Source organism: Numenius arquata, chromosome 15, assembly GCF_964106895.1.
Source record: "Numenius arquata chromosome 15, bNumArq3.hap1.1, whole genome shotgun sequence".
Taxonomy (NCBI): domain Eukaryota; kingdom Metazoa; phylum Chordata; class Aves; order Charadriiformes; family Scolopacidae; genus Numenius; species Numenius arquata.
In genome coordinates this window covers 5510348-5522671 of record NC_133590.1, presented here as the reverse complement: position 1 = coordinate 5522671, position 12324 = coordinate 5510348, and the positions used below count along the sequence as shown (strand labels likewise).

At 39.5% G+C, this 12324-nt stretch overlaps 1 protein-coding gene across 1 annotated transcript in view; it reads left to right on the top strand.

Annotated features, from left to right (window-relative positions):
• LOC141472229 (VPS10 domain-containing receptor SorCS1-like) overlaps positions 1 to 12324 on the top strand; it is a 305706-nt gene that overhangs the window by 284173 nt on the left and 9209 nt on the right. Inside the window, exon 23 of the mRNA XM_074159099.1 lies at positions 2983 to 3114. Within this exon, the coding sequence (XP_074015200.1) occupies positions 2983 to 3114 (132 nt within the window). The remainder of the gene's footprint in view (positions 1 to 2982; positions 3115 to 12324) is intronic.

The window sequence follows — 12324 nt, the reverse complement described above, 5'->3', positions numbered from 1 at the left end:
CCCATCCTGTGATAATCTGGTGCTCAGAGTCAGCCTTCAGTTCATTCTTTTTAATGACAGTGGATTATATGGAATATTTCAGAGAAAGGAGCATATAGAAAACAAATTACTTATATCTACTTATAGATGTACAAATATCTTTACTGCTGCTTAGCAATTCTTACTTCTTTTACTGCTATTCTTACACAGCAGTGGAAAGAAAGTAGTGCTATTCTAATGCAATTACAAATATGCTGTAGGAAACTTAGGAGACCAAAAAGAAAACATTTTTACTACAGAGAAGAGCAGCACAGTAAGTACTTTATGTCTTTCAAATAGCATGAGGTTCATGGGTCAGGATTGGATGCTATTTGTCCCATCAACACTATGGAGAAGCTCTGAAGTTCCTTCTTTAAATGTGGAAGAGAATGTCATAAAAACATTCTTGTGTGGCTAAAGATTTGGATTTCAAACTGAGAGGCTAAGAAAAGTTAGAAGACACAGCTGGGGTTTCTCAGCTCAGCAGAAAAATAGTGAAAGGAACTGTTTGAAACAGGGTTTCTCTTTTTTTTTAAATATAGATACTCAGATTTTGAAAGGATAAAAGGCTTGTAGATGTTATTAGCAAGCTTATACAATCATTTGTGGCATCACCTGTGCAAAAAGACTGGCAAGACACTGTGCACTGTTCGGGTGCACACAAACTTGTCTGGGTTGTTTCTGAGATTTTTTTTCAATTTCCTCAAAAGACAGGAGGAGAGGAGAAAAGGGAAAAAAAAAAAGAACATTTTTCTGAAGCTTGTTCTTCGGACTTATTTATGTCCGTATCAAGTATTCAAGGATCCATATATCTTCAAGATGAATTTTTAGAATATAAACAACTCAATAAAACAAAATCAAGCCATAAAAAAAGGATTATAAAACTACAGTACCGAGGCTACATTCCAAAAGCAGAGCACTGAGAATACAAAGAGTCTTTTTGTTGTTTGAGTAAAAAAAAAATTAAAAATTGATAGCTAATTATCCCTCTTTATATAGCTAAATGATTCACCTTAAACAAGACTTTGTGAGAAGTTCCTGTAAAAATTAAAGATAAACCCAATAGATTTCTACAGCAATTAAGTAAACTGTATAAAAATGAGTTGAATAACTAAATAATTCAATAGGAAATTATAGCTGTGCTATAGAATTTTTATGAAGTTTCATTAAAGTATTATATTCTTGTTACAGAGTACCTTAGACTTGGATAAAAATTCTGCATAAGAAATTATAGTTCTCTACTAAAACCTGATCTTCTCGCTAAGTAGGGATAATTTCAGATTATCATAAAATATCCTATTTTGTATTATGATTATAATTATTTGCTCACATCATTGATGTTCTGAGTCCTGTCTCCCGCTTTTGATGAAGAAGACAAGAATGAACTGAGTAGCCAAAAGCTTCCAGACAAAAAAAAAACATTCCCAGTCTCAGCAAATGAAGACTTTCCATTAACTGGTAATACTGTGTCTTTTTCTTGACATCCTAAAACATCCTGTTAGGCAAGCACAAATAGTGCAAGCCCTGGCTTGCAAAAAAAAACCCAACAAAACAACTTGGAAAGAATATACAAGACTTTTGTATTGTTATAGGTTTTTTTCTAAATCCACATTAAAAAAACTAAAATCAACAGCAACAAAACCACGTGCTTTTCCTTGGTGTGCAATAGAGAGGGGAATGGTTCCCTTTTCATAGCTCCACGGGGTGTTCCCTGGGCTGTCAGCAGTTGCACGTGGGATAGCCGCAGAAATAGCTCGGGCAATGGTGATGTGTAATCAGTTTTGCTGACTCCTTGTCCTCTGTCCATCATTTGCTTCAATGAGCAGCTGGTCCATGTCTTTGCTTCTGAACTACTAGGGAGAAGAATTCATGAGTTTTAAGTCCAATTAATGTCTGAGAGGGTTGCAAGTCCTGACAGCAGGAGAATGTCTGTGCTGCATCCAGCTGCTATGGTCTGCCCTTATATCTGAGGGCACCTTTTTTTTTTTTTTTCCTTTAAAAATAACCTATTAAATTCAGCACTTGGAAACCTAAGATTTAAATCAAAACCTTGAGATTTAAATGCATTTACTGGATAATCCATAACGCAAAGAGGCAATGGAGGCAAATACAGAAAACTATGTTTCTCTCTCTTTTGGCTCACAAAACTTCCTAAAGGCCAAACTAGCTCCTTTTCTGGAGAAGACCTCTGCAATTTGATTGTGTAATGTCGTGGTAACAGCAGCTGAAAACCATGACCAGAGATGATACCTGTGTAGGGATGCCTGTGTGATACTTTTTTCTGAATTTTGGTTAATTTGTGTTGAAGAGGGATTTGGATTTAAACTGGTTGCTTAAGATTTTCAGCCAAGAAGGTAAAAAAAGAAGAATTTGCAGATTAATACAATCTTTAACACCTAAAGGGACAAAAAAAATGTCCCTTATTAACTTGTGGAGTTGACCCAGGATGTGAACTATGAGAATTTGTTTGGCTTTGGGGATTCAAACTTGATTCACCATCTTCTCTCTCCCTGAGTCTCCACAAGGCTTTTAAGATGTTTTGACTAATCACACCTCTAGAGTGCAGTTCTGCCCATATACCTTGCCCTTTAACATGTGGCTTCTTACCATTGACTAAATGAGGAACCTGAAGGGCTAACTTGGGATAGCCAGATAACTTTAAAATAGCTAAAAGCAAATCGTACCACATGCAGCTGTTATTTAGGAGCTCCTCTTAGCATGTCTGATTGTCACTGTTGCCTTTTAACCCTACATATTTTACTGAAGAACATAGTAAAATAACTTAGATCAGGAAATTATTAATTCCTGACTTTTTACCTGCATTGGATTTTAACAAGATTCTCCCTGTTGTACCAGATATACCCTACATCATTTTTATAAGTACTAAGATGCCTTAGCAAAGAAGCTGTCAGCATTCAGTGCCATCCCCACTGTTTATCTGTCCATTAATTGTCTATATATCAGGCAACAGGTATTTCAAGCAAGCATATTCTGGTCGCAGTGCTCCCCGGTCTGCCCACATCTGCTGAACTCTTCATTTTACCATATCAAGATGCTACAGGAGAAAACAAAAGAACATCAGCAAACCTAGAGCAGGTATTGTGTCTATTACTTGGAGACGTGTATGGTTCTGCATTTGTGTGTATGTGTATGTATATATATATATATATATGGGATTTCTAAGCCAGGATAGAACACATAATTGTGGTACAAATGCATCTGATTCACTGGGGTCTAAAGAACGACCGTGGTACGTGCTACATCCTCTTTGGGGTTTTTTTTGGTTGGTATTTGGTGTTGCTTTTTGTTAAGTTTTTTTTTCCTCCCAAACACTGGAAACAGGCTTTGGAGCTGTATACAGGAGTGGAGACTCCCATTTGGGTTCCCTCAGTAGTGTTAAATTGGCATAAATTTGTACGATGTTCCGTCTCTCGCTTAGAAGTTCCGTTCTACTTCGTGGAAGTAGGAAGAAAACAGGAAGGGGACAGTTCCTGACAACATGGATGGGAGTAGCCTCATAAGGCAAAGTTAATGAGGCTGTCAAGAGTCTGAGAAAGCACTGGAGGACAGGGCTGGGTGGCAGATCAATACTTCATTACTTTAAGACACAGGGATGGGGTTGGATTGTCTGCCTGCCCTCTCCATGATGCTGGCAGTGGGATTCAGCCCCTCTGGATTGTTTTCTCTATGCAAGGCTGAAGCAGGTTATGACAACTGGAGGACTATATCTCCCTGCAGACCCAAAAAGTCCTTCCCACCAGGTGGGCCCAGCATGATTAGGACTAAAAGACACAACACTGTGCTGGGCAAAAATCCTGAAATAGCACTCAGCTTATTAGCTCAGATTCCGTGGGCAAAGGTAACTAGCCCCGAGTGAAGCACCACTGTGCCTCTGCCTCTACATACAGCATGTCCGTGGCTCAAGCAGACATACCCCATGTAGGTATGGGCTATATGAGCATTGGGGTAGAGGGTGTCATCAGCTCACAAATCTCAGCCTCAGTGCGATGGTGAAATCCTCAGCATTACTGGGTGCCTGCCAACCAAGGGATGGCATAAGGGATTTAGCATTTCTCTTTGGATTTGTCCCTCAATTTGTGAATGAGTAAAGTCTTCAATCAGTGAATGTATCAACAGTATCTTCCCCTTCTTTTATTCTTGTTTTCTAATAGCCTTTTCATCTGTCTGACCTGTTATTGGCTGTTGCAATTGCCTCTTGCAGTGGCCTAAAGCCTTGTTAACTTAGCCGTGGGCCTTAAACCACTAGGTCACCCATATTCTTAAACTTTCCCTTGCTCAGCATCCTTAGCCATCATCTTTTTTTGACAAATGACCTTCCTCTGCAATTTTCACCACCCATGTAATAAGCAAAAAAGATGGAGATTTACAGCTCTGCAAAACCTTTCCTCCCTTTTCTCCTTCATCCCGCTTCTCTTTTCCTCCATCACAAATTGGCAAGGAAGCCAGTCCATAAACTTTCAGATTTACATCTGACCCAGCTCCCCTCCAGCATGCAGCAGCTTATTGTATTTTGCCAATTACTCCCTCTTTGTCCCTTTCTTTTTCCCCCTTGAAAAAATGAGTCTCTGTGGCTGTAGAGAAAGGAAGCCCTGTCAGTACTCTTCATGACCGTTTTTATGGACAACAAGAAATGTCATTTTCAGTGGGACTCCAGCAACTTCTCTGGCATCCTGCAGGGTCCAAACGGTAACTTTTGAAGACAGAGAAATTATTTGCTCTTTGCAGCCAGCTGTTTCTTGAGAAGTATCTCCCCTGCTCCCATCAGGATGATCAGAATATTTTTCTTACTAGTCTGTAGTTACTGCAATCCCCTTCCTAGCTACTCCAGTAGAAAATGGTGTTATTTTCAGTGGAAACTGCCTAATGAGGGCCCCAAAAGGTGTCTCTACCCTCAGCTCTGAAACATATTTTGATACTGTTCCTGTTTGTCATCCATTTGGCCTGTAATCCTTCACTATCCCTTTCCCAAAGTGTTTCAGAGCCCAATCAACAGCTTCTCCCTGTGCCTGAAGTCACTGGGATGAGTACTAGGCGCAGATGTTTTTGCTGATGACAGCTTAAGTTGCTTCTTAGGTACTTCATGATGTATAGTGTTCTTTTCTGGTAGGAACAGAAATATGTTTTGTGTTCATGAGCAAACAACAAGCTATTCAGAGGCATGTGTGTGAGTTTGTGTGTTTGCAGGTGCACACCCAAAGGAGTTATAGTTCTGAATGATTTTTTTGTAATTTCAAAGATAAACTTTAAAGCATACGGGAACAAAATGGAAATAGTTTGCACAAACACTGCAGTGGAGTTTCTTAAGGAAGCACTTAATTATATAGGTTCCTTTCTTCATGGTGTCATATCACCCATGGAAACTACTCTCCAAACCTGAGACTCGTGGTAAACCTGTCCAGAGACACAGTGACAAATAGCTTCTGTCCCTGAAAAACTTGCAGTCATAAGAGATCAGATGGAGAGAGGAGTTACAGAAATTTATGTTTCTATTGTGCAAAAACTCTTGTTTCAGTACCCAAGGGAGGAAAAACCTAACTCATTCTCAAAATCAAAAGTTGGTGAAACTGAGTGAAACACCACAGAAATGCATGAAACCCGCCATGCACACTGTAGGCACAGATTTACCAGGAGAATGAAATGTGCTATAACCCTCTTCTCCTCTTCCCCACCTATTAGAGCTTCCTAAAGTTGGCATGTGTACTTGCAGTCATATAACATGAATGTGGTGATACAGCCCTGAACTGTATTCACATGCCAGGTACCAGAACAGAGGCAAGGGACACTCTGTGGTCTTGATGTTCTGCTCATCCAACCTGGGTTTGAAAGGGAGAAGCGATGCAAACCGTGCGAGTGGTGCATGCTAACTTTTGTTAGCTAGAGCAGCTGATGGAGTGGAAGGAAGGGAAAAATGATAGAAAGAGTAGTTGAAGAGAGAATTCAAATGACATCTCCCTACATGAAACTCCTGAAGTTGCTGCAGGCCATGTCTATCACAAAGCACCTGTGAGGTTTTTGGGCAACTTGCTTAACCAAGCTGTGTTTCATCACTTGAGCTAGCCCACTGTTCTGCCATGGGTAGCAACGAAGGCTGGATGTAGTTTCATGGGCTTTCACATTTATCAGGAAATCTGATACATATCTAATGACCACAGGGAGGCTTCCTTTCTTGCTGTTTCCTCTTGAGGAAGATTAAGCTGGTCAGTTTTTCTCTGGTACATACTCATTTGGCTTTTTAAGTATACCTTTGAGTCTCTCTGTCCAGCTGCTCTGTGGTCTCTGGGTACATAATTCCCATCGACTTTAGAGGCAGCTAAATGTCCACTGTCCCTTGAAAATCTAGGTCTTAGTTTCCCGTTTGTCAAATTCTATTATACTAGACTGTGTCACTCATATTTTATGAGACACAGTAGGTCATGAATTGTTGGGTACAATAATAGAAGGACTGTGGAAGTTGTCCTAGACCCTGCACCACACTTGACAAATACACATTTCCATGCAGTTTTTCATTAGGGTGCTGCATTTTTATCTCATGCTCTTGTTGAGACTGAGGTTAGATAGTAGATGTCATTTTCTCCTTGAGCTAATGTACCACTCTTTCAAGTGCCCTAAATGATTTTTTTTTTTGTGTGTGTGTACACAGTACCAAGTATTGTCATATCTGTTTGCAGATTACATTTAGAAATGTGAACTCTGCATTCCTGATATTTCCCATGGGATGCTAAAGTACCTTTTAAAAAATTCAACTGCTCTTGTCAGCTGAATAAAAAGACTGTGTAAGAGACTGGGGAAGTTTTCTCAATGTGCGGCATGGGACGATTCCGCCTGATACAGAATTTTTGAGGACCTCAGATTACTTGATCCACTCCAGTTTCTGTAGTCAGTGTAAACTCATTCTCCACAGCTTCACAAAAATCAAAAGGCCTTTTCATCATGCAGAATCCCAAAACATTTTGCATATTCAAAATATCTTGGTTTTATGACCAGAATATTGTGTCTTTGCTTTTTTTTTTTTAATTAGGTCACTTGGTTCCACTGCTTCGTCTCACAGAAACTGAGGACAGACTACCAACCTGCTTAAAAATGTAGAAATAATTGGCAATTGTAAAATGCTGCTGTTTGATTTGCATGTTGTCACTGGAACTCCACTAAAATATCCCAGATCTTGCAAAAACAGCCACCCAGAATTGCTACTGGCACTTGAGCAGGCATGCAGGTTTTACACCATCCTTATGGATGGGCTTGGTGAATGTGATGATTACAGAATTGAGATCTGCCGCTTCAAAAGCAACGAGTTCTTTCTCTTCAGTGAAAAGCAAACATCTAATTAGTAGCATTTCAAGTAGTTTTTGAGTAATTTTTAGCACTAATCCAATTCAAAATGAATGCGTGGTAGGAAGATATTCTACTTACAATTCAGTAGAGGGCAGTGATACAAATACACGGATATGATTACTCTAATTATTTCAGTGTACAGTTTTACTCTATAGGAAGATTCTTATTTATGCATTTCACATATTCTCTCCGTATTGTTTGCTAGTGGAGGCTTTTTGTCAAACATAGGAGATGTATCTCCTGTTAGTCAAATGAGATATAAGCAGAAGATACACGAGAATTCTAAAGTGATGTTTTCATATCAAGTAAGGTTTTCAGTGCTTTCATGCATTTCCCCTTAGTTTTCGTTTGCATGCTTTTACCTGCCCTATTCAAAATAACCATAAAAGCAGAATGCAAAATAGATGTAGGAGCAACTAGTTAATGACGTTTGAAGCCATTAATCTTTTCTCTGAAAAGAGCTGTCAGCCGTGTAGCAAGCATGATTGAGTCTTTGGCAAATGGCAACACCAGGTGATTGGTAGCCAACTGTGCTCAATATGATACAGCTGTGGCCAGTATCTGTATCCAGCCAAAGAGACGGGAAATGACATGGATGACTGAATATCAAATGAACAGTGATGAACTGAGGAGGTGAAATACCTCTGGCAAATTTAACACTCTGGGAAGTGGCATTCAGGAAGCCCGTACGTGTATATGTCTTAGGATTCTTTCCTTAAAGCAGATTTAGTTTTACTTCTGCTTCATTGTAGCTGATGGAGCTTCTGTCTTTTTCAATATGCTTTTTTTTTTTTTTCAGCCACCCTCCTAAGGTTTAGTGTTTTAGTGTATTTACTTTCACTGCTTTTCTTTCCTCTGATGTGTTTCAGATGTGCCTGTCACCAAAATATTTTAGCAACGAGATCATGACAGTGAACACCTTCAAATCTTACAGAAAATGGTGCCAATCAGTCCTGGAAACTAAATTCCTTGAAGAGGGGTAAATCATCTAGTGCTTACTAGGAGAGATTTTTTTTTAACATCTGTACCTTCGTATGCAGACCAAGTCTTCCACTGGGCGGTTAGGGAAGGTTAGGCCAGTGTTTAAGAAGTAAAGGCAGGTGGGGAGGCAATGGAATAGTATGAACCAAAAAACCTTGTACCAAGGGCTTTTTTCCTTAGCCAGCTTTTCTTGATCAGCTGCTTGTGTGCTGTAGAAGAGGCTGTCTATATATCTTGTCTTAATATCTTGAGTTAAGTCCTGCCATGTAACTATCAGCCCTCTCGCCTTCTCATCCTGCTCAGTGTACAGAGCAGCCCTTGATCCTCAATATACCATCTGGTTACCTTCGTTCATCCTAAGTGGATCCTGGCTTTTATGTCCAGGTTCTCTCTGGGTTCATATCTGCTGGTCATTTCTTGTCCCAAATTGACCACAGGAATGTCCTTCACCTTGTGCTCTGACAGTGTCTCTGGATACTAATGGCAACTTGAATTTAGTGTCTTTCATTAAAAGATCTCAAGAATTTCCTGCTGGACCCTGTAAGTCAGTGTTTATGCTATTTTCAGTGCTCAGGCAAACAAGCTTTAGAGGCCTCATGTGAAGTAACCAAGGTTATGCAGGGCGAGTGGCACAGTTTAAAGTAGTCCACATTTGCCTTGACTCCTGATTCACTTTTGTAATGCTGGTTCAAGTTGCTTCCTACCAATCAATGTGCATAATTCTTTCCTTAGCTGTTTATTGATTTACTCAATGAATTGAATAGAAGTGTAACACTCATTAGTTGAGATCCTTACACAGTATCTATAAAATTATCCAGATTCTTAGCTAGTACATACTGGCGCAGTTGAATCACATTCAATTTGTCTAAACCAATTTACACCAGAGGTTTCAAAATTCAATAATGGTATAGGAAAATGCTCTTCTGAGTGATAATTCTGTTTCTTGATGCACATGGTTCTTTCACACTCCTAATTCTGACAAAATGCTAAGAGAAGCCAAATTAATTTTTGTTTTGTTCCATTTTTAAATTGGAATCTCTTTTTTTCCTTCACAAATTGTCTGTTATTATTATTCATTATGTGTCCTTTGATGAAAAATGATACATGAAGAATGGTTTCTATTACTGAATTATTTTTGCACATCATGCTTAATTCTGCAAATGAAGCAGATAAAGTCAATGAGGCTCAGTTAAGGACCAAAACTAATTCTGAAAGCTAATTATTTTCACAAGGGAGACTCTTAAAGACTATAAATTAGGAGGTTGCTATTCTAAGAAGTTTTGTCTTCAGCTGAGTTAGTTGCATCTCCAGGAGTGAGAAAGGAACAGGGACAGGCCTGAGGCCAACCTGTTCCCCAGCTGAAGGTCTATGTGTTCGATTGGAGTTGCATAGCTGTTTTTGAAACAGGCCAAAGGACTTTGATGTTTCCTTATCTGCTTTTTAAACAAAAATGCATCCATGGTACCACTTTGAAAAGAAAAAAAAGAAATAAAAGGAGGCACAAGACCCAAAATATTTCCCATTGGAACCTTTTCATTACCTTGGTGACTGAGATCAGCCTTTGTGTGGAGATTTACTTCAAAAAAAACCTTATTAATGTTGTAAAAAGTCAGAACCACTCCCAGGTTAAAGTCTGATAACCTGTGATCCACTGAGCTAGAAATAGGCTTGATAGAACAAGAAAGGCAGAAAAACCACTTCTCCAACCTCAAAGTGAGTGGCCTTGTGATCTGTGGCTCACAGGTCCCCTTGGGACTATGCAAGGACCAGAAAGGTACTCAGGTCCAACTTTGGAGTGCAGTGTCCAATCCCAATGTGAATTAGGCCCTTTAGCTGTGTGTAACCTGCTTGTTGACCTCAAATACTGACATTTGTAAACTCTTGTTTATGGTTTCTATTTCAGATAATTTTTAGAAGCACAGAAATGCATTTTTCTCCCTCTTTCTATATTCTCTATATGTCTATGTCGAAGAGAATCTGACTTTCCACTTAAAGAGAAATGAAAATATTGTACTAAGCAAGCAAACATTTTAAAAACATGTCTGAATGCATCTGTTCTTCCCTCAGAAGCGTGTGTCAGGAATCTCCAGAGCTGCCTGAGGAAGGCAGATGTCTGATTTTCACAAGAACTTCTGGTGCTTCTGAAGGTCTCAGGCTGTTACTCATTTTTTGACTTGCTCAGATTCCATAAAGACCCAGGCAAAAAAGCTGCACCCAAAAAGCCAGTGGGAGAGCATATAATTAATTGAGCCAAGGAAATATGCTGTATACTCTGAGCAGCATGAACAGTTGCTGCCTGTTTTGACACTTTACATATAGTCCTGAAATAGTGACGGCTATTTCAAGCTTCTGCTGAGATACTGATGGTTTCAGGCAGAAATCATTTTATTCTGAGTTGCATTTGTACAGGATGTAGTACAATGAGGTCCTCATTCATGATCAGGTAACAATGCAACACAGTAATAATAAACTTCAGTTGTGACTGTTTCTCTCTGCCTTTCCTCCTTTTTCTTACTGCCTTCATTCTTACTGCCTCTCCCTTTCCTATTATTCCTTTTCATCAGCTTTCCAGACAAGAGTATTGGTTGAGCTTTCTCTCACACTCAACTTGCCTGCTGGGAGGCTGCCACAGCACCTCTCCGCTGTAATGTCCCTGCTGGTGCTGTTGCTTTGCCCTCCTCGCTCTGCACCGCGGGAGTCCTCAGGCAGGCCAGGTGAGATCTCAGTGTTCCTTCATGCCACCAGTGCCAGACAAAGTCTCTGGTCCCTTCTCATACTGGCTTTCTCGAAGTTCTCCTATTCTTCCGTTTCTTGCCCAAATGCTTGATGAAACCATTGTTCAATACTGGATGGCAGCATTTGCTAGCTGCAGTGTCAGTTATACATCACACTAAGCCTCTTTTTGTATAGAAAGCATCAGGTATGGTTTTTACCCCTGCTGTTTCCCTGGCCATTTCCTGCAGCTATCACAATGTGCTGAAGAGGAATGACACGATGTGGTTTTCTCTTTTCTTCAGTTTACTGTCTTGTAGTTCCTTTTTTTCATAGGGTCAGCTGCTTCAGCAGCATCAGGATCTCAGAGCACAAGGGAAGACAACTCCTGCAGGGGTGTGGAGAAGAGTTGTTAGGTCATGTTTAGGACTGGAAATGGCCGGGATGATATCGTTCCCATGATTTCTATGAGCCTCTAATGTACCTGGTTCACAGCATATCGATTTGCATCTGTTGCTCTAGCTTTAGAGATGAAGCACTCTTTATAATTTTCAGTCCCAGTTATTAATATGCTCAAATTCTTAAAGAGGGATATAATTTGCTTCACAGGCTTTCTTCATGTACTGCACACATCTTTGTGTCACCATCCTTGCTGCTCTGAGCTCAGCAGATGGCTCTTTGTAAGCAGGTGCTATTTTTTCTTGCTATAGGAAAAAATATATTTACTGCTTATTCTGGCACTCATGAAAAAATTGTAAACTTTAAAGAGATATATTAAAAATATAAATAAAATGCCTGTAAGAGTTATTGCCAAATTGATATTGGACCAAAGGCACCTATTCAAATGATCAGCAGCCAGCAATGAAGTGTACAAGCCAAGAGTATTGAAAGAACCATTAAGAATGTTAAAAAAATAAAAGAGGCAGATAAATCTCGTACTGTGATGAATGATAGCCAAGGAACATCTAATCATATCTGGGTAGCATTTACTGAAATAACTCAACCAGACTAAAATGAAGAACATGAAAAAGATGGTGTAAAAATTATTGGAATGTTCTTTTTTCTGACAATTTTTCATTAATCTTCAAGAAGGAATAAGGATTTATTTAAAACAAATTAAATTAAGTGGTGAGCACTAGAATATGGTTCCTCTTGATCTTGGTATGGCTATAAAATCATAAAGTTCTCAGCAGCTGCATATTAAGGGCTGGGGGGTGGGAGGAGAGGGGTTTTGCAGTTTTCCAGCCACCTCTCCCTAAT